We start from the raw sequence: 21,718 nt of genomic DNA, 5'->3' as shown, positions 1-21,718 counted from the left end.
GGTCTGTGCCCCACTGAAGCTAGGATGGCCATTTCTTGTTTTTCTGGGACAATTGCTGCCCTCTTGGGCACCCATCCTTGACTGTTGAGGTCTTCCTGGCCTCAAGCCATTAGCATGTCCCCCAGGCCTGGCTCTGCTTTGTAATGCTCCCCCCCCCCAGAGCCTGGCAGCTTTGGGCACCAGCTGTCCCTAAACTTTGTGTCTCGTCAGCTCTCCTTGGTCCCAGCCAACTTCTTTCATCCAAGGCAGGTAACATTTGGTGACTCTCCCCACAACGGGAGGCAGGGTATGGCTGTCTGTCTATCTGGCATGTCTGTCACAGATGGTACAGCTTTGTCTGGGGGCAATGCCATGAAAATGCCAGCCACCAGGCGCCTCTGAAGATGGATTTCCCTTTCTTGCACAGCCAGGTCTCTGGTGCTACAAGATGGGCTGAAAGGGACAGCCAGGGGACATTAACAGCAACTAGGTGCCTTTCACTAAAGCTCCTAGGGTTTCAGATCCCCCAAAGCTGCACAGATTGGGTTCAGCACCCCTAGGCTAGTGCCCCCCAAATCTTACCCTAATTCTATTCACTGTAGCCAAGCAACCCCCAGATTTATGTCCTTAAATAAATGGTTCTGTGTTCCAGTGTTGTTTTCTTTAGCTTTGCTCTGACACCAGTGTTAGAGGATGTGGCCAAGGCAGCTAGCCTTACCCAGTGTACAAGACAACCAGATGGGGGGGGGTGTAGCCGGCTCAGTGGGTAAAGCATTTACTGCTCAAGTGTAAGGACCTGAATTCAGATCCTCAGCTAAAAGCTGAGTGGCAGTCCACATTTGTAACCTGACGGGGCTAGGGAGATGGAGATCAAGACAGGCAAATCCTAGGGGTCTGCTGGCAAGCCAGCTGTCAATCAGTGAGCTACAAACACACACATCATAGGGTACCGCTTTCACATACATGTATATTACACACACACACACACACACACACATACACACATACAATAATAATAATAATAAATATAATTTAAAACCAAACATGCATGGGCCTGCAGGATGGCTCAGTGACATTTGATAATACCAAGTTTAGTCCTCGGAACCCATGTGGTAGAAGAAGAAACTGACTCCCACCTACACGTTGTCCTGTGATCACACACACACACACACACACACACACACACACACCATGGCATGTGTTTACTTTTCTCCGCCAATAAATGAATGAATAAATGAATACATACATAAATAAAGCAAGCTATAAGAGACGAGAGGTTAAGAGTACTAGCTGCTCTCAGAGACCACTGTGCTTGGGTCCTGGCACCGTGTCAGGCAGTTTATAGGGACCTGTCGCTAGTGGCTCCTGTGCTCCCTTTTAGCCTCCACAGATGTGTGTGCGCCCACACGCACATAACTAAAAATAAACAAATAAATATATATTATATATATAATGTTTATAACTATACATTTAATTATATATATAATTATATTATATATAAATATATATAATGTTTAAAACTATACAAATAGAGATAACAAGCCCTCTCTGCAGACCACTTACAATGTACTTCTGCTCTAAGAGTCCTGTCAGAGCTGAGGAGGGGGTGCTTCTGGCATGGCGATTGCACCCCTGGATAGGGATGGTGCTGTGTGTTTGTGTCAGGCCTGATTCACTGACCTCATGAAGAAGGAAGTCTGCAAGCTGGTCTGGGGGCGGGGCTGTGCAGTGGAAGGAGTGAGGGAGGAGCCAGTTTGGGGAAGACAGGAAGGCAGGAGTGTCCTAGCCAACCTCACCAAGCTTGCTGTACCTGCCCCTGCCTCAGGTTCCCTCAACCTTCTGGTGCGGTCCAGGAACAAAGGCGCTCTAGACACGCATGCCTGGTCCCTCAGTGGCAATAAGGGTAACGTGTGGCAACAGGCCCATGTACCCATCAACCCCAGCGGGCCCTTCCAGGTGAGTAGATGCTGTTCCGAAGGCAGGTGGCTGCCCTGGCCGGAGGTCTTAGGGAGGTCCCCTGCAGGCTCCTGGGGGTGGTTAAGGCAGGGGATGGGATCTTCCAGGTAGCCCAAGGTGAAGGGGTGGGGAGGCTCGGGTACCAGGCCCAATGTCCCCAACCCCTCCCCCTGCTCTCTGACCCCACCCCAGATTATTTTTGAGGGGGTTCGAGGCTCGGGCTACCTGGGGGATATTGCCATAGATGATGTCACACTGAAGAAGGGAGAGTGTCCTCGGAGGCAGATGGATCCCAACAAAGGTATGAGTCTGGAAGTGGGTTGGGGAAAGGAGGGGAAGGGGACTGGGATGGAGGGGCTTAGGATGGATGCCTAGGTAACAAGAACTGTGTGTCTGACTGTGAATAGGTGTCCTCCCCCATATGTGGGGAATATGGAGGACCCAAAAAGGCCACTGGTCCTGCCACCCCTAAGCATACTGAAGTGTCTTTAGTATATACTTGTGGCCCATGTATTTCCTGTGTAAGCTGTGTGAGCTGTGTGCAATGTATGAATTGTGTGAACTGTGTAGACTGTGCAGTGTGTGAATTATGTGAACTGTGTGAACTGTGTGGACTGTGTGAACTGTGTAGAGACTGTGTGAACTGTGTGGACTGTGTGGACTGTGTGGACTGTGTGAACTGTGTGCAATGTGTGAACTGTGTGCAATGTGTGAACTGTGTGTAATGTGTGAACTGTGTGGCCTGTGAACTGTGTGAACTGTGTGAACTGTGTGGACTGTGTGGACTATGCAATTTGTGAACTGTGTGGGCTATGTGAACTGCGTGAACTATGTGAACTGTGTGGACTGTGTGGACTATGTGTACTGTGTGCAATGTGTGAACTATGTGGACTGTGTGGACTGTGTGGACTGTGTAGACTGTGTGCAATGTGTGAACTGTGTGAACTGTGTGAACTGTGTGGGCTGTGTGAACTGTGTGGACTGTGTGAACTGTGTGCAATGTGTGGGCTGTGTGGACTGTGTGAACTGTGTGCAATGTGTGGACTGTGTGCAATGTGTGAACTATGTGGACTGTGTGGACTGTGTGCAATGTGTGGACTGTGAACTGTGTGGACTGTGTGAACTGTGTGGACTGTGTGCAATATGTGAACTATGTGGACTGTGTGCAATCTGTGAACTGTGTGGACTGTGTGCAATGTGTGGACTGTGAACTGTGTGGACTGTGTGAACTGTGTGCAATGTGTGAACTGTGTGGACTGTGTGCAATGTGTGAACTATGTGGACTCTATGGACTGTGTGAACTGTGTGGACTGTGTGCAATGTGTGGACTATGAACTGTGTGGACTGTGTGAACTGTGTGGACTGTGTGGACTATGTGAACTGTGTGGACTGTGTGCAATGTGTGAACTATGTGGACTGTGTAGACTGTGTAGACTGTGTGGACTGTATGGACTGTGTAGACTGTGTAGACTGTGTGGACTGTATGGACTGTGTAGACTGTGTAGACTGTGTGGACTGTGTGGACTGTGTGAATTCTGTGGACTCTGTGAACTGTGTGACCTGTGTGGAGGGTGTGAATTGTGTGGATTGTGAGCAACGTGTGAATTGTGTGGACTGTGTGAACACCCACTTTCAGGCTTCCTTCACACACACCCCAAGAGAAGAAGCTGAGTCACGGCCTCTCATGGCCCACCTATCTGTCCCTCCTGTCCAAGATGGAGCTAACCAGAATCCTGGCCTGTTTCTTTCTGTCTTGTGTCACAGTGGTGGTGATGCCAGGCAGCGGAGCCCCCCGCCTGTCCAGCCTGCAGCTTTGGGGACCCATGGCCATCTTCTTCTTGGCGTTGCAGAGATGATGAGAGCTGTGTGGCCCCCACCCCACCCTGCCCCCGGCACACCAAAGTGTCCACACTGTACCAAAGACTGACCCCCTGCCAGCCGGGGTGCCCAGGGGCGGGACCGGCCTGCCAGGGAGGGGGCCTTCATTGGCTGCAAGGATGAGCGGAAAATTCAGACAGAGGCCAGGACAGGCTCTGGTGGTCGTTCAACACATGCACACACTCACACTCACACACACACACACTCACACACAGAGATATATTAAAGCACAAGTTTCTATTCGACCTGCCAGCACCTTCTTTACTGTGGAGATGGGACTTACGTGAATGGCATCTACCACCTCCAGGGACCTTGGTGCGACACAGGCCTCATCTTGTCTGCACACTGCACTGTGTCTGTCTGACCTTGCCCTGTCCCCTGACTCAAGGCCGAACTCCAGCCAAGAGGCTTGCCAGAAGGGAGCCAGATGTGGGCAGAATATCAGCCTAGGTCACAAGGTTCAGAGGCACTGTCCCTTGTCCAGAGGCTGACAAGGAAGGGGCACCTGCTGCGGAGTGGACACATTGCTCAACTCAGATCCCCTGACCTGTTCCTAGGATGTCCTCTTCCCCTCCCCCACTGTGCCCACTTGGAAGGGCCCCAGCACAGGGCTTAGGGTATGTACAATGTGAGAACCGTCTTCCTACATTCCCGGGGAGCCGGTGTGTGACAAGCGGTGTCCATACCATTTTCCCAGGCGAACACTGGCTTTGAGGGAAGCAAAGAGTCCTTCTTCTGTGACCCCATGTCCCCACAGAGAACAATGAACTCACGGTGGAGTGAATCCCCTGTTTCTTAGGTATTTAATCAGAGAGTTTTGGAAGAGGAGGCTGGGGAGGGTAAGACACTGTCTAGTCAACCCCGTGAAATATGGGGGTGGGGATGGGGGGAGATGGGCGGAGGTGGTTGTGTCTCTTTGTTCCCTGGGAGCTGGGAAGAGGTTTTTTTCCTTGGAACTGATAGAATAGGGTCTAGAACTTTTTCTCTTTGGGTCCCTTTACCTTCCATGGGAGAGAAGAATCCTAGCGCCTTCTAGGATACGTCTATGTACTCGTGCATGTGGTATGTCTGTGTGTCTGTGTTTGAGTGTGTCTGTATGTGCATCTCTGTGTGTGTGTGACCCTGTGTGCCCATTGGTGTCTTGGTACCACTGTGTGCATCATTGGATGGGAACTGCAGGAATACAAGGCTGAGCGTAGTAAGCCCCATCTCTGCGAGTGAACGGCAGTGTGCAATCTTCACCCCCAAGACATGTTAGTGGGGTGCCAGCCCTGTCGGCAGTCTTAGACTGCCTTCTCTAGCCTTTCAACCCCTTTGGCTGAAGAAGAGCTTACAGATGATCCTATTGAAGGGTAGCTTGGAGGCGTAGATGGAGGCGTGGCACAGGGTTCTTCCCCGTGCATTTGGGGGAACAGCTGCAGAGAAGAGGCTAGAACCCCGGCATCATCACAGCACCTGGAGGCACACTGAGGATTAAGACCAACCCCCCAACCACACCTGGCCTGTATCATCACCGTCACCACCATCATCTTCCTTATCCTTCATCATCACCAACATCACTGGCTACTAAATGGTCAGGCCAGGCTATAGCAGGACATCCTGGTGTCCAGTTAGCATGGCTCCTCCCTGGCCCTTCAAGCCCTTTGTCTGAAGTGAGCTGCTCTGGTTTCCAGAACACGCTTCCATGACATCTGCAGGGTGTTGCTCCTTAATTGTCCCATCCGCACAGTCTATGGCCCCAACTAGACTGTGAGTCCCTCCCATTCTGAGCCCCTCCTTCATTCTCGCTGGCTTGAGGGGCACTAGAGTAGAAACCCTGTAAGCCAGTGGTCCCTGACCCTGGCTATGGAATCAGCTGACCCGGGGCCAGCCTGGGTGTGTTACAGCGTGGTTTAATGGCATCAGAACACAACCTGGTATTAGAAACATTTAGAAGCCTCTTAGGACAACCGAAGAGTGAAAGCCGGGGTCCTCGTGACTCCATGATCTCTGGGCCAGTGCTGTGCTGAAGAAAGAGCTCCCCAACTCCTCCTGGGGATCCCACCCCACCCTAAGCCTGCTCCCTCACTTAGGTCCACCACTCTGACTGCTTTATTATTGGGATTCATCCCCCGTATATCTTAGAGCCAGAGACAGGAAAGGTGCAAAGTACGTATTGCTCCCAGATTCCAGAACCTTCTCTGTGGTGAGAGCAGCCATGCCTGAGGGTATGCAGCCTGAGATTACAAAGCCTGTTTAATAAGCCCACCCTCGTGTGCAAATGAAAAGGGGTGCGTGTGTCTGTGTAAGCCCACTGTGTGCAGGGGCTGTGAGGTTGATATGTGTGTGCATGTGCCAGAGGCATTTAGGCGTGTGCAGGGTTGAGAGTGTAAGTGTGACTGTAGTGTGACTGAGGGCAGGAGCTTTTCGCACGTGGACGCCTGTGAATCGGCATTCCTGTATGTATCCTTGCCGGTCCATGTTGGATAGATGACCTGTGAACACCCCTGTCCTGGGAGAACAGGCTGACAGCATCTAGCACTCTCTCTTCAGTGGTAGCCTCACCCTCTGCGTCGAGGGAACTGAGGAAAACTGTGGCCTTAAAGCAGGGATCCCAGAGTCAAGTTCTCAGGGTTCTGGGGGCCCTTTTATTCCTGGCCCCTACACGTTCGTGTCTGGGAGGAGAAAGACATTCTTGGGACCAGGTAGTGAAGAGCAGCGATGGGTAGCCTTGGCTTGGCTGTCCTGCCCCGGGACCACAGGTAACCTCTATGCCTCATTCATCCGTGAAGACAAAGCCTGCTTCTCCTGGCACATCCCTCCCATAATTCCCGCTTTCCCTTTCACCATCCTTCTGTTCTCTGGAAGCACCTGTTCAGGCTATCGGGGCCAGAAATGCAGGCTTTGCAGAGCTCAAACGCAGAAGCTGGAACAGAGACGGACGGGCCTGGCTCAGTCCTTGAAAACCCAGTGCTATAGTCCTGAGGTTGCGGAACCACTGGCCGCTGCTCCTGCCAACCTCTTACCGGAATAGCTACAGATCTCCGAGCGGAACTGACACTTCTCTGAGTGCCCTCGATGCTGCCGAGGCCCGGGACACGCATGACAGGCGTGACTGAATTTTTTGAGAGAGAAACCATCTCCCTGTCCTACTCTGGCCTCTGCTCCCAGACCGCAGACACACTTGGCCCATGAACAGCACAGAAACTGTCATTCTCGTCACTGCTGTCTGCACAGGAGGCTGGGCTGGGACCCGAGGCCAGCAGAGGCTGATGTCTCATCATCCTGACATTCTCTCCAGGATGAGGAGGGCTGCACAGGACATAAAGTGTTCTTGGGCTTTCCTCTGCTTGGACAGCTCCATGGGCCTGGGGAGGGATGTTTCCAGGGGATGTTTTGGAGTGTGGTGAGTGAACCTACCTGTACTGAAGAGTTCCTGCAGGCCACTGGCTGAGCTCAGACTCTGGGTTCATTCCACTCTGTCAGTACTGGGTGAGCATGTGTGTGTGTGTGTGTGTGTGTGTGTGTGTGTGTGTGCATATGTGTGTGTGTGCCGAAGGACCACTCTTTTCTGGAGATCTCTTGACCCTTTGCACTGGAAGGGACCTTAAAGGCATACAGGTATGAAAACTGAGGTTCAGAGAGAAGGCATCTGCCTGTCTCCATCCCTCTCCCTTCCGTGTTTGGCCTGCATTCATTGCCCAGGGGTCCCCATATAAATGCTCTCTCCCTCCTTCCTGCCCTCCATCCAAACATCCCATCCCGAATCTTGGCCCAGTTCTGCAGGAAGGGGACTGCTCCAGGACACCCCCAACCATTACCACCCTCTGCCCCAGGGAAGCCTGATCATCAAATGCTTATCTCCAGCCCATAGGGACAGGAAAGTAGGGACTGTCCCTGTCCTGGTGCCTCATAGATGGAGGAACCCCTCCTCATATGCCCAGGTCCATTCATCTGCCCTGCCCTCCCTGCCACCGATTAAAAGCACAACAGGAGACCCCCCCCCACTCATGGGTGACAGGCCTGGGTCTCTCACGACCCCGCCTCACCCCTTTGCCTTGCTCTCTTGTCTCCACCCAGCCTCTGTTACCCACCACCCATCTTTCTTCCACAAACCCCAAAATGTAACCTCTAGTTGCGGACGCGGTTGTTTCAATCAATAAAAATGCAGTGTTCTAGAATTCAGGGCCAGCCTGCTTGTGTTGGGCTTCTGGGAAGGAGAGCAAGGGGCTGAGCAGGGTGGGGCGGGGTTGAGCTGGGCGGGGCTGAGTGGAGCGGGGTGGGGCGGGGTTGGGCTGGGCGGGGCTGAGTGGGGCGGGGTGGGGCTGGGTTGGGCGGGGCAGGGGTAGCCTTAGTGAGCTGCCGTGTGGATGCTGGGAATTGAAGAGCAGCTAATGCTCCCGGCTGCTGAGCCATCTCTCCAGTCCCTGAAAGTACTTTTGTACCATTGGGACATATTTCTGCGGCAGAGCACCTGCCCTAGATCATCCCCAACCTTTCCAACTTTCCAGGCACATCAGATTTGCCTCCTCCTCGGTTCCCTTCAGGAGTAGTGGGCTCTCTGAGCTCACAGGACAGGCCGTGGTGAGGGAAATTTGTGCTCCTGTAAGTACCCTGGGAGTAACAGTCACATCGGGATGAATGACGGGGTGGGGACTGGAGAGACATCAGTCACGTGACAGGAAGATTCTGTCTTGTTACATGGTTGAAGTGACTGAAATGGGTCTAGTTACCAGGCCCATGTTTCACATGGGGAAACTGAGGTTTCGAAAGGCAACATGCTCCCCCGCTCTCTGGAACTTGGCATAGACACAATGCAGACACCTGGCTGGAGACGCCACCCCCCCCCACACACACACCCACGAGCGTGCTCCGAGAGAGACAGACTCTGAAATGCCAACAGGCTTTGAGTTGTAACAAAGATGGTCTCCTTGGCTTGACAGGGGTTCTGGATTCAAGGTAAAACTGAGAGCTGAAATCATCAGCTATAGAAACACCAAGCTCTTGCTCTAAGGTAAAGATGGCTAGAAGTCCCTCCTCACACTGGAGAGGCAGAGTCTGACTCCCATCCCCTCCAATCTGGTCTTAGTGAGCTGTTTGTACAGCTGAATCTGCCTTTCAAAGCTACTTCCACTCAGGGGTCTTGGGATGTCCTGTAGGGAGCCCTGAGCCACCAAACACCCAACTCTCCCACGACAACCTATCACAGCTGGGCCTGGCTTTCTAACCGTTTTGGCTAAAGCACCAGAAGACTTGGGAATAGGACCATCTTGGACTCTGGACCATCCCTGCCTCTGCCGGGTACAGCCCCTGAAGTTCTGACCATCAAGGGATAAAATGAATACTGGACCTGAGTTTGGAACATCACTTGTAAGAAGCACAGAAGCTATTAACATGATTCCTCATCTCTACCCACCACGGCGCATATCCCGCCCACACCATGCCTCCCCTGACTCACGTCAGCTCCCTCCAAACTTTAGCCCAACCAGGTATCAGGACCTCAGCCTGTATCTCCCACACAGCTTCCTGTGGCTGTAGCTGGCATCCACTGACTCAGCCTCTCTAGAGAATCTGCTGCTGGGCTTGACTGCTGTGGCTATGTCCAGCCACACGCACACAGTTAAGCAACCTGTTGTGAGGGCTGCCATTTTTAGAGAGGCCCACTTAAAGAGATGGGAGGCAGGCGGCTCTCACCTAGTCTTTGCTTTTCACCCTTCTTAAAGTGACCATCCATTCCAGGATCACTGGTGTGTGTTCTGTGAACAACCTCCAGTTGAACTTGGCCAAGGGCCAGCAGGTCTCAATTCCAGTGCCCTGGTAGGTGATGTCGCTCTTCAGAAATGGAGCCCTGTTGGTTCATGTTAACTGTTCTATGTGGGGCAACATACACATGTCTATCCCAGAAAGGAAACCCATGACAGACCGAGGAAACAATACTGAAGTCCAATTTGGTGAACCAATAAGGTTTTTGTCTGTCTGTCTGTCTGTCTGTTTGTTTGTTTGGGGTTGCTAACGGTGGTATGGTGGTGGGGCAGGAGGAAGCAGGCATATGAAAAGCAGGTACATCACCAAAAGCTCCCCACAAACTGGTGCAACCTGGGGGCTCTTGGCACAGCTAACAGGCAGCTCCACGGTCCAAGAAATTCTCCCCTCTGCACTGGCTAGCCCCGAGATAGTGTACTGTTTCCCTAGAGCTGAGGAGAGCCTTCGAGAAGCTTGCAAGTTTCAGCTCTCCCAGACATGAGCCCTTCCTTTCTACCTGAATCTTGTGCGCCTTCCCGCCCCTCCTGGAGCAAATGTTCTCGTTCTGAAGAACGAGCCACAAAGTCGACTCAGGTATTTTAGCTCCATACTGCAGGTGAGGGCACCCAGGTTCGAAAAGGTGGTGTGGTCACCTAAGTCCATAAGATTCAGGAGGGGAAGGGTCTGGAGACACCCAGAAGTTTGGCTTTCAGAATGGCATTTCTTCCCAGCTGGATGCTCTGTTCTGTGTCCCTCCCGGGGATTGTCATATCTTGCTCGCCAGCTCATCCCAGGGACAGGGATAAGCTGAGTCCTTCCCTGTGGAGCTTGGGCTCCTGCCTCTGATGGAATTGTTCCCTGGTCCTGCTTTTCTTTTTCTAGTATCTTGACCTTTTTGCATATGTCCTTTGTTGAAAGCTCCACCAACACCTTTTCAGAGAGAGGCTGAGTAAAAATAAATCCAAGGAAAAAAAGCAGACATGCTTCTCCTTGAAGTCACCCCCAAACCCAGGCAGAGGCCCTCCCTTCCAGCCTGCTTCTCAGCTCGGGCTTCCAGATCCATCTTTCCTGGGCATGAAGCCTGTCAGCCCCCAGCGTGGCTTCCTGCTCTGAGGTCAACTTGACAGCTCCCCCAGATGCAAGTCCCTGAATCCACCATCACCCCAGCTCTTGAGCTGTTCAGGTCTTCTCCAAAGACGAGGGGCTTCCCGCTTTTCTCAGGTTCACTGAGGCCAGCCAGAGCCACATGGATTCTACACTTAGGTGCCACCCCCAATAATGACAGCTGCACTGGGCAGGGCAGATCCACTCTTATCCCCACAACCATCCACCTAGCCACTGTCACCTGAGAGACAGGAAGAGTAGAGCTGAACATGAACCAGGGGGCTGAGAGCGCAGCGTCAGCACAGTGACTGTCTTCTGTGCTGGTCAGAAGTGCCCACGGCACCTGAGTGAGAGAGAACGGCCAATTGGAAAACGGCATGCTGAGATTATTTCCGTCTTGTGTATAAATATGTTCACAAGTGTGCAGGCACACACGCATGTCATTCCTCACTTTCTGTCCCTTTTTGTTTTTTTAAAGATAGGCTCTCTCCCTGGCCTGGAGCCTGCCCAGAAGGCTAGGCTGGAAGTCCAGAGAGCTCTAGGGAGCCTCTTGTCTCTGCCTCCCCAGTGAGAGGATGGCAGAGTTTTGTCATTACACCAGGCTGTTCTCACACGTGCTTTGGGGAGTGAACTCCAGTCGCCATGGTTGTGGAACAGGTACTTTGATCAGCCGTTACTCCAGCCTACCATCGCATTTTAATACAAAAATCTGCAGATTTATGTATGTGCACTACCCGCTGCTCCAGTCCTAAGATTCTTCACCGGGATGTGAATACCAGTTATCACATTATCACAATGGAGACATTTCAGAGGTTCTGACTCGCCTCTCGGCCTTCGGCATTAGCCAAACATCTTTACATAAACATGTATGATTTTATTTATTTATTTATTTCATGTGTGTGGGTTCACTGTCACTGTCTTCAGACACACTGGAAGAAGGTGTCGGATGCCCATTACAGATGGTTGTGAGCCACCATGTAGTTGCTGGGATTTGAACTCAGGACCTCTGGAAGAGCAGTCAGTGCTCCTAACCACTGAGCCATCTCTCCAGCCCACATGTATGACTTTTTAATAACCAAGAAGAAAGCCTGGCTTTCTTGAGAAAAGAAAAGGCAGACATCATGAAGGACTGTAGCTTAAAAGTAAATAATAGGCCACCTTCTGTTCCAAATACTATTTTCATAATTTAGATATTTCAGAGCTGGGGAGGGGGCTTTGAACTTGAGATCTTTGCTTGCTGATTTATTCAAAGAAAAATACTTATACAGTTGGGAGGGGAGACAGAAAGAATAGGAGGATCTGACCAGGCACAGGCAGTGGGGATATTGAGCCACACTTTTAATTAATTCGTTGTCTTTAATTAATACATATGGGCACATGTGTGCCACAACAAACATGTGGAGGTCAAAGGAGTCCTCTCTGGAGTCAGCCTCTCACTCCATTGTGCCTTTAGCCTTTGAGCCAACCACCTTGAGCCAAGTAAGAGAAGTCTCAAGAGAATCCATGTGGGCCTGTGTGCCGGAGGCCTCACACAGAGATTTCTGTTTTGGCTAAGTGTTCAGGAGAAGGGGAGAGGACTGGGGGTGGGGGGAGGACATCATTTGGACATCGAGCGGGGCTGAACCAGCAGGAGGCTGACTAGCTGGTGAGGGGTGCAGGGGAGCTTCTGGCGGTGATCTCAGTGGAGTGGATCTCTTCCCAAGCAGTGGTGTTACAGCTCTTATGACAGAAGCTCTCTGTCTTAGTCCGGGTTTCTATTCCTGCACAAACATCATGACCAAGAAGCAAGCTGGGGAGGAAAGGGGTTATTCAGCTTACACTTCCACATTGGAGGGATGTTACTTACTGGCTTGCTTCCCCTGGCTTGCTCAGCTTACTTTCTTATAGAACCCAGGTCTACCAGCCCAGGGATGGCACCACCCAGAAGGGGCTGGGCCCTCCCCCCCTTGATCACTAGTTAAGGAAATGCTTTACAGCTGGATCTCATGGAGGCATTACCTCAACCGAGGCTCCTTTCTCTGTGATAACTTCAGCTTGTGTCAAGTTGACACAAAACCAGCCAGTACACTCTCAGATGATGGAATAATTCCTGCACACCCTTAATCCTTCTAAATAGGCTTCTTATAAACAGTTTTGGGATAGTTCAGGGTCTAGCACCTGGTACTTACTATTGGCTTGACCTGAGAGCTTGGAAATACCTCATCTACAAATTTGGGGGTGTGGTCCTGCTTCTACGTGATTGGTCTGTCTTAAGCCTGTGTGTGGTCATGTCCTCACCTGTGGAGGAAGGACTTGGGGCATGACCAATCTTGCTTGAGCCTATGTCACATCCTCACCTGGAGGAAGGACTTGGGACGTGATCTACTTGACTCAGGTTCTCTACAGGGGGCTGTGGGGGGTTGTAGCTATAGCTATGTGAGAGCAGCCTTATCTCCTGGGAGATAAGGAAGCTACCTACGGTCCCTTAGGGTCCCTGGGGCTTCAACTTATCTCAACCCACGGGGAATCAGGATACCTTTCACAGCCTGCTGCCCCACAAATCCACAGTTTCTGGGGAGAAATACTAATCTGCAGTGTTATGTCCAAACGGTGTACTTGTGTGTATGAGGAGCAGAGGAAATACATGCACACATGTGAGTGTATTGCACACTCACCGATGTGTACCTGCAGCCACGTTTCTCTCCAATTATAAGGCAATTGGGTAATTTAATTGCTACCCTAGGTTGGTGGTTGCTACCATCTGAGGAGAATAGGCCCTGTGCTTTTCCTGGTCTTCCTCTTTCTCTGCAGTCTCTTACATCCTCACCCAAATTTGAGGGAGACTGAGGTCGGGTCTGGGGGCGGGGGGTGTGTGTGATCAGCTGACCACCACCATCCTCTGCCTCAGGATGGTCAGAGAGCATATGTGGGCTTTCTGGAGGGAGGCTGAAGAGAGGATAAAGATTGAACCGAGAACGAGTATAAAGATGGCTTGAGCCGGTCTCTCGAGGTCCAGTTTCCTGTGAACTAGGCAAGGATCAGGGAGGTTTGAACTTAAAATGTCTTCCTGCGCAGGTGACCCATAAAAGGGGAGACTTGGGTGTTCCTAAGGAGTGCTAAGAAGGAGAAGGGAGGGGCTGGAGAGATGGCTCAGTGGTTAAGGTCCTGAGTTCAAATCCCAGCAACTACATCGGGGCTCACAACCGTCTGTAATGGGATCCGATGTCCTCTTCTGGTGTGTCTGAAGACAGTGTACTCAAATACATAAAATGAATCTTTAAAAAAAAAAAAAAACTAGAAGAAAAAGGAGAAGGGACACCCACAAAAGGTCAAGGGATTATGAGACCAGGACCCAGGGCTTCAGCTGACTTGGCTTGGTGCCCAGGGCTAGGGACCAGAGCAACCAGCGGGAAGAACACGACACCAAACAGGCTTGAGCTCCAGGCTCTGGGTCCCAGAGGTGGACATCCGACTCACCGTAGCAGCATCAGGCTAGAGAGCAGCAGGATGCAGAGATCCGGCTGGGCTGAGGCAGTAGGCCTTGTTGGCCTTGGTGGCAATGGATTTTGGGGGTTCTAGCTGGGAGACATCTGCCATCATGCCCTCCCGGGGCAGCAGACTCTCTGTCCTGGATGCGGGGAGGTCTGGTAATGCTGAGTGGTTCCCAGAGGTCATTGAGCTTGCCCGACACCTGTTCCTAGAGAAGGAAATTGGATGGGACTGGGGGAAAGTGAGTGTGTCCTGGGCCCCAGAGATACGCGCAAGCTCACTGCAGTGCCAGAAAGTCTCCAAGCTATAAGCAAGCCACACTCTCTCCAGCCTTCAGCATCCTGCATCCAGTGTTGGGTCTAGACTCTGGGAGAACCAAGTCAGACTGCCTCACCCTCCCTGTGTGCCAGCAGACTCTGGGGAACCCCAGATTGTGGCTTCTGAGTCACTCTGTGGAGGTTACTATTCTGCCTTGAGACCGATCTCCAATCCAATTTTGGAAACACAGCAGGACAGATGGCAAGGATCAAAAAGACACTTGCTGATGGATGAGTCAAGGAGTAGTTATGTCCTCAAAATACTCCAGACTCACTACAGTGGGGTGGGGGTGGGGGGAGGCTCCAAATCTAGTATGGGAGATTACAACGGTATGTCTTCCTCCCACAGACCAGGGTATGCTGAGATCAAACCATGCATCCCTCAGACTGCAACTCCCTGAACATTAACCATGTCTCCCCGAGGCCCCCTAAAGACAGGCCATGTTACCCTCAACCTGGTGACCTCTGAGGACAATCTGTGTCCCCCTTAGACTGAAGCTCCCTGGGGTCAGGTCGTGTCCCCTTAGACTTGAGCTCCCTGACAGGTTTTATCTTCTCAGCCCAGATGGTTCCCCGCCCCCCCCCCCAGGCCAGCTATTTCTCCCCCAGTCTGAGAATGTGTCGCCCCCAGTCTGGGGTTCCCAGAGAATGGACCATGTCCTTTCTAGAATAAGTCATGTCTCCTTAGGGCCTCCTGAAGGTAAGCCATGTTCCGCTTATACTGGGGGCCTCTGAAGACAATCTGTGTCCTCCTCCAAGGGCTCCTCTGTGAAACATCTCCGGCGTGCCTTTCAGGGGTAGACCGTTCTCTTGGGCTTCTGAATGCAATGCTGGGTGATCCCTGTTCTCACCCCTCCCACCCTGTCTCCTGAGCTGTGGTGGTGGCAAGGACGGCAGATGACATCCCATAATGCTCATGGGTATTTGAGTACCCTGGGAGTAAAGTTTAGCCTTATTACAGCTTGTTTGAGAGAAGAGCCAATTAGAGAGGCAATTTTCCTTGAGCAGTCTGAAGAATGTGTTGCTATGCTAGCCAGTCGGAGGGGGAAGCTGGCAATGTTCTTCATCTCTGCAGGCCCAATGGTGGCCCTGACTGTCCCTTAAACCTCTGGGAGTCTCCTAGCCACTGGACTTGGGCCAATGGTAGGAGAGAAGCCTTGGGCCTCCGTCCTCCTGAGACCTTGGGTGTCTGGTTAACTTCACACCAGTTTCTTTCAACCAGTGTCTCTTGCTGTGGGGAAACTTCTTCGCTAATTGCCTTCTTTGAGGCTAAATTTCTTTTTATTGGATTCTTTGTGATGAAGGAAAATGGGACTCACCCTTAGGAGAAAGTCAGTGCTCTCTCTCTCTCCCGTTTCCCTCCCCCACCCAGGAAGTCCTGCCTTCTGCAGCAGCAGACAGGGAGGGAAGATGCTGTTCTAAAGCTCAGTGGTGGCCAGGATTGGATAGGAAGCAAATGAAAGAAATCCAACTAAAGCCACTGAAATAACACAAAGAGGACTCGGGCCTCTCAGAATCAAAGCAAGGGCAGAGACGGATCTCAGTGGCTGCGTGAGCCAGAAGTCGCTCTTCCTTTCTCTGGCCTTTGAGTTATCGTGGTCTCTGGGCATCTTTCCCTCACAGGACACTCACATCTCCTCTGCCTCTCCACGCAAAGCCTTTCCAGGAGAAAACGGCTAAAACTCTTCCAGAGATTTCTAAAGACTGCTGAGTGGCTCAGCTTTGTGTCCATGATCGCATCTCAGTGAGTGGGGGTCCCTGAGAAAAGCCCCCTGCTGGAATCAGAGCCGGCCTGGTGAGCCCATGCTAGGAGACGGGCAGAACCAGGAAGGACTACGGGGTGACCATCTGTCACGGGGACAGGTGCCTCCTTTTCTCACTAAGCCTGTCATCCTGTTACACAACGTAGCTTGAGACGGGCACTAAAAAGTCCTCACCATTAGCACCATGATTTCTAGGAGAGGAAGCCACGGCTCAGAGAACTGAAGGGTTTCACCTGAGGGAGAGAGCGAGGGTTTGAACTGCAAAACTACAGGGCAACAGGAGTCGGGGGGAAAAGGAAGGTATACTCCATCTGATGTGACAAAGCTTGGGCACAGGACATGAAGCTCCCGGATGCAGCAATCTGCATGTAGAAACTAAAGCTGAATGTATGGAATGCGGGGTCAGTAAGAGCTGAGTTGGGGGCCCCCTCGGGACAGGTTTAAATGTGACATATTCCCCATAGGCTAGTGTTTTTAAACTCTTGGTCCCCAGCTGGTGGCTCTGTTTGGGAAGGTTGTGGAACCTATAGACACTGGAACATGGTGGGAGGAAGCGGGACATTGGAGACAAGCTTTGCTTCCGGTTTGCTCTCTGCTTGCTGACTGCACACAGTATGACCACCTGCCTCATCCTCCCGCTACCTTAAAGGACTACATTCCTTCTCCAGCCTTGAATGAAAATAAGTCTGCCCCCCCACCCTTAAGATGTATTTTGTATGTATGAGTGCTTTGCCTGCATGTGTGTCTGTGCACCACATGCATGCCTGGGGCCTAAGAAAGTGGTGAGTGATCCTGTACGTGCTGGGAATAGAACCTTGGTCCTTTGCAAGAACAGTAAGTGCTCTTAGCCACAGAGCCAACGCTGACCTTCTTTAGGCCCCTTGGTTATAGCAATGTGAGAGCAATGAAAACCAGCAGCTGGCTTCCTAGAGGAGGCAGTGTCTACAAACAGCAGGTTCCAGATACACCAAGGAAACCTTGGTTGGAAGTTGGGCTGGTGCACCACAAGGATAAATGGGAAGAGGAGAATGAGCTTTGTCTTACTTAGGGTTTTACTGCTGTGCATAGACACCATGACCAAGGCAACTCTTACAAGGACAACATTTAATTAGGACTGACTTACAGGTTCAGAGGTTCAGTCCATTATCATCAAGGCAGGAACATGGCAGCATCCAGGCTGGCATGGTGCAGGAGCTGCGAGTTCTACCTCTTGTTCTGAAGGCTGCTAGGACAAGACTGGCTTCCAGGCAGCTAGGATAAAGGTCTTAAAGCCCATAACTACAGTGACACACCTACTCCAACAAGGTCACACCTCCAAATAGTGTCACCCCCTGGGCCGAGCATATAGAAACCATCACAGGCTTCCACAGCATCTTGGCTAGAGACCACAGTGCAAGCAAGATTGGGCAGCTGGGGCCAGAAACTTGGACATGGAGACCACAAGCAGGCTGGGACTCCACAATGCTGGCACAAGGCTGCTGGATTTTTAAAGAACATCTTTAATTTTTGCCTGTGTGTGTGTGGGGCCGAGCAGGACGGTGCACTTAAGTGCAAGAACCTGCAGAAGCCAGAGGAGGGCGTTGGATTTCCTGGAACTGAAGTCACAGGTGGTTGTGAGATGCCTACCTCCACCTTCTGAGGCCATCACACTTGAGGGAAATTTTATGTGTGTTCTGGGGATTCGAACTCTTGTCTTCATGCTTGTTCAGCAATCAAACCACTGAGCCATCCTCCCTGGCCCCTTGACCATTTTTAAGAAGACAATTAAGAAGGAGGACCTATTATGTGCCAGACGGTGTCATAAAATAATGCAATACTATCTGGGTTATCAGTATGCAGTGTGGCTCCCTACATCTTTGACAAATATGCAAATGAGGAAACCAAGACCCTGAGAATTAAAGAGCCATGTCATGCAGCTAGAAAATCAGAGAACTCAACAGGCTTGGTGGCACAAGCCTTTAGTCCCAGCACTTGGGAGGCAGAGGTAGGTGGATCTATGTGAGTTCGAGACCAGCTTGGTCTAAAGAATGAGTTCCTGGATTGACAGAAATTCTGTCTCAGAAAGCCAAGAGAAGAGAGGGAGGAAGAAGAGGAAGGGGATGAGGAAGAAAAGGAAGTGGATGAGGAAGAAGAGAAAGTAGAGGAGGAAGTGGATGAAGAAGAGGGAGAAGTGGAAGAGGAAGAGGAAGTAGATGAGGAAAAAGAGGGAGTGGATGAGGAAGAAGAGAAAGTAGAGGAGGAAGTGGATAAGGAAGAGGGAGAAGAGGAAGAGGAAGTAGATGAGGAAAAAGAGGAAGTGGAAGAAGAAGTGGAGGAAGAGAAAGAGAAGGAGGAGAAGGAGAAAGGAAGAGAGAAAAGAAAACGAGAGAACTACTTATTTCAAGACCAATGTCTTCAACCATCAACCCCTGGAACCTCCGTGGGCACAGGGGCCAGTGAATCCCCTTCCCCAAGAAGAGGGTGTGGTGAGGGATTGTGCCTCTGTCAGACTCACTGGTATGTCATTTCTCCCTATGCTTTTAGGGGACCTTGTTCAGGGTTTGCATCCTTCAGCCCTGCATAGGCCTTGGGGACCTGGGTTCGCCCTAGGCACCAGCAGCTCCCTGGGCGTCTCTGAGAGGCAACGCCACCGCAGCGGACAGCCTGCTAATTAGGACACACTCTTTATGACTTTGTATTCCGAGATGTCATTTACTAGGCTTGGGGCTGGGGGTGGGAGCGGAGAAGGACATACACAGTTGTTTTTAATTACATTTGGTTTGCTAATTTCTGATAGAAAATAAATATTTACTGAGAGCCGTATTTCTTCATTTCACGCCAGCTGACTCTCGGAGTTTATCGGGTGCCCAAACAGGCTCTCCCGCTTACACCCCTCCCCCCAGGCCCCCACCCCCTTGCTGGAGTCACACTCTGGAGCCCGGAGAAGGAAATAAGAAGGGAGAGATGGGGGAGAGAGAAAGACAGAAGGGGGTCAAGTTCAAGTGTGGACAGTACAAGGAGAGTCTGGGGGCACCGAGAAGACCCTCCTTCCTCATTCTCTAGCGTGGTGGCCATAGCAAGGTGACTTTAGCTTTGATGTGTTCTCTCCTGGGACAATACACTACAGAGTCTGGAGGAGGCCATTGGATCCCCTCCCTGGAGGAGGAGCTACAAGCAGTTGTGATCCACCTTGTAGGTGCTGGGAACTGAACTGGGGTCCTCGGCAAGAGCAAAGTGATGCCTGCCCCTTCTCCCACGGTCCCAATGACAACCTGCGACACGATTCGGAGTGAATCAACGTTCACTCTGAAGAACCAGTGAATTGATTGGGCTTTCTTATAGAGCCTAGGTGAGGGCTCATTCACAGCCACGACGTGAGCACACCTCGCACCTGGAAGAGGGATTTCTTCTAACCGCGTGAATGGAGCCCTGTCTCAGAGTTTCTGAATAAACTAGCCCCGCCCCCAGGCCGCGCTAGCCCCGCCCTCAGGCCGCTTGCCTAATTGCCTGGCACGGAGCAGCTGACTACTCACAAAACCTCAGGTCCTACTCCACTCAGGGGGACGGAGGCAAACCACCGCCCAGCCCAGCCCAGCTGAGAGGATTCCTTTGCATGACGCACAGCAGAACTCCGTGAGAGGTTGGATTCCTTGCTCTGAGAACAGAGTCAGAACGCAACCATGGACTGGTCTCACTCTCCAGGTTCCCATCCTTGTGTTTTGAGACAGGATCTCTCACTGGGACCTGGGACTTGGTCCCAGGGATCCTCCCATCACCAGGTCCTCAGCACCGGGGATACAGCCAAGCTTCATTCTACCTAATTTTTTTCTGTGGCTTCTGGGGCTCGAACTAAAGTCCTGGCACAGTTTACCAATTGAGCCACCCCTCCCCCAGCTCTCCCCCCTCCCCGCAGCCCTACACTCATCTCCAGGCTGATCACTGTGGTCTTGGCCTTGAAGCCTTCTTGGTGCCGAGCAGAGGGATTACAGCCTCTTAACTAGCGGAGGGAATGCTCGCTAGGCAAACAGGGTCTGAATCTCAGCAGGTCTTATCGGGACTTTCCTTGGTACATAAGCTGTCTGGTGACACCCTGGCTTTCTCACCCCCACTCATGATAGCCAAGGTTGACTACGGACAGTCAGATGTGATAAGCCCATGTGTTCACCGCTGGCACTCAAGGAGAAGCATTGCCGGTACCAAGGCAGAGAGCGGAAGGGAGGAGCTGGGGAGCCGGAGGAGGAGTCTCAATGGGGTGGGACCGGAAAGCAGATCGGAGGGCAGGAGAGTGAAGAGGTCCCTACCCCCAGCCTGATTTCCAAAGCCATGGTAAGCCAAGACTTTTTTTTTTTTTCCAATTACATTTCAATTTAGCTCAATTACTTTTCCATTATTGTTCAAGCGACTCGGTTTTAATTGAAGCTGGTGGTTCTTATCTTCCTCAGTCCCCCACTACAAGAGAGGAGGGGTAGGAGGTGGAAGAAGAGAGCTGGGAGGGAGACATAGGAGTGTTGGCGACGCCAGGTGAAAGGTCAAGGCCCACTTGGAGCTTTGGGACACCCCTTAAGTGGCCAAAATAAATCTCGACAGACAGAGACGCGAAGAAACAAAGTTGTCGACCAACTCTGACCAGTAAGTACAGTAATCCCCTGCTGGGCCCGGTTTCCGTTCCTGCGGTCTCAGTCCAAAACTGGACTCCTTGAGGAGGGAGATGCTGCGCTTGCAGGACTTTTATTGCGATGTGTCTGTCGTTACAATTGTTTTGTTTACGATGGCGCATCCTTTCTGGGCTGCCTTCATAAACCCAACTTTATGGTGGTGGGCATGCGCGTATGGGGAGACCTGCCTCCGATGATCTCAGGAGACTTTTGGACCAGACGCCGTTCCAGCCAAGATTCATTTCACTCTTAGCACAAGCCCTTGAGGTGCTTCGCAGCGGGAGAACACTGGAGCCTGGAGAAGTGAAGAGATTGGTCTTACAAAGGAGCAATTTCAGAGGTGGGCGGGGGGGGGGGTGCGGGGTAACTCAGCGGTGTGGCCCTGAAGGTGCTGCCCCCAGGGTCCTGTTTTACACACACAATATTATATCCACTAGATTTTCCCAGCCCCAACTCCCTGACATTCCACCTCCTTCCTCGTTCTGAGGTTTGTTTCGTTAAGCTCTCCTCCCTCTCCCTTCTCTCTCTCCTCCCTTCAAGGAGAAAAAGCTCTAGGGTTGGACAGATCTAAAAGAAATCACCCACAAGCTGTTATTAAATCTCCAAAAGTCTCCAGGCTCATCCTAACTCTGAAACCAACTAAATGAGATGAAAGATCTGAGGAACGCTGCCCTCCGTCCTGTTGACTCGTGCAGCCAACCACGGGAGAGTTCATTTCCCGGCTTGTCCAGTCAAACCGGAGATGTTCTCCAGCTGCAGGGAGGAGGTGCAAAGGCTGCGCCCTGGGTCTGACACTGCCTTAGTTACTTTAGAGAAAAGTATAAGATGCCGGGACAAAGGGAACTCACAGAAGACTTTACTGGGTGCTTACAGAGGTTGAGTTCATCATCATCTTGGT

At 51.6% G+C, this 21,718-nt stretch overlaps 1 protein-coding gene and 1 long non-coding RNA gene across 3 annotated transcripts in view; both read left to right on the top strand.

The window, feature by feature from the left end:
• The window catches only part of MDGA1 (MAM domain containing glycosylphosphatidylinositol anchor 1), a 55,168-nt gene extending 50,899 nt beyond the window's left edge, over nucleotides 1-4,269 (top strand). The window contains exons 15-17 of one of the 2 annotated variants that reach the window (XM_080938443.1): nucleotides 1,805-1,935; nucleotides 2,128-2,236; nucleotides 3,700-4,269. In XM_080938443.1, the coding sequence (XP_080794569.1) occupies nucleotides 1,805-1,935; nucleotides 2,128-2,236; nucleotides 3,700-3,791 (332 nt within the window). In that variant the 3' untranslated portion in view covers nucleotides 3,792-4,269. The remainder of the gene's footprint in view (nucleotides 1-1,804; nucleotides 1,936-2,127; nucleotides 2,237-3,699) is intronic. The other variant, XM_080938444.1, reaches the window with a different exon arrangement.
• A 16,154-nt stretch (nucleotides 4,270-20,423) lies between these two features.
• Nucleotides 20,424-21,470, top strand: LOC308437257. The gene is made up of 4 exons (XR_013975554.1): nucleotides 20,424-20,491; nucleotides 20,608-20,794; nucleotides 21,074-21,160; nucleotides 21,361-21,470. It is a non-coding gene; the product is annotated as an uncharacterized lncRNA (long non-coding RNA).
• Nucleotides 21,471-21,718: the final 248 nt, after the last annotated feature.

Source organism: Micromys minutus, assembly GCF_963924665.1.
Source record: "Micromys minutus genome assembly, chromosome: 25".
Taxonomy (NCBI): Eukaryota; Metazoa; Chordata; class Mammalia; order Rodentia; family Muridae; genus Micromys; species Micromys minutus.
Note: the sequence above shows the minus strand (reverse complement) of the source record. Positions and strands in the feature narration are given on the sequence as shown.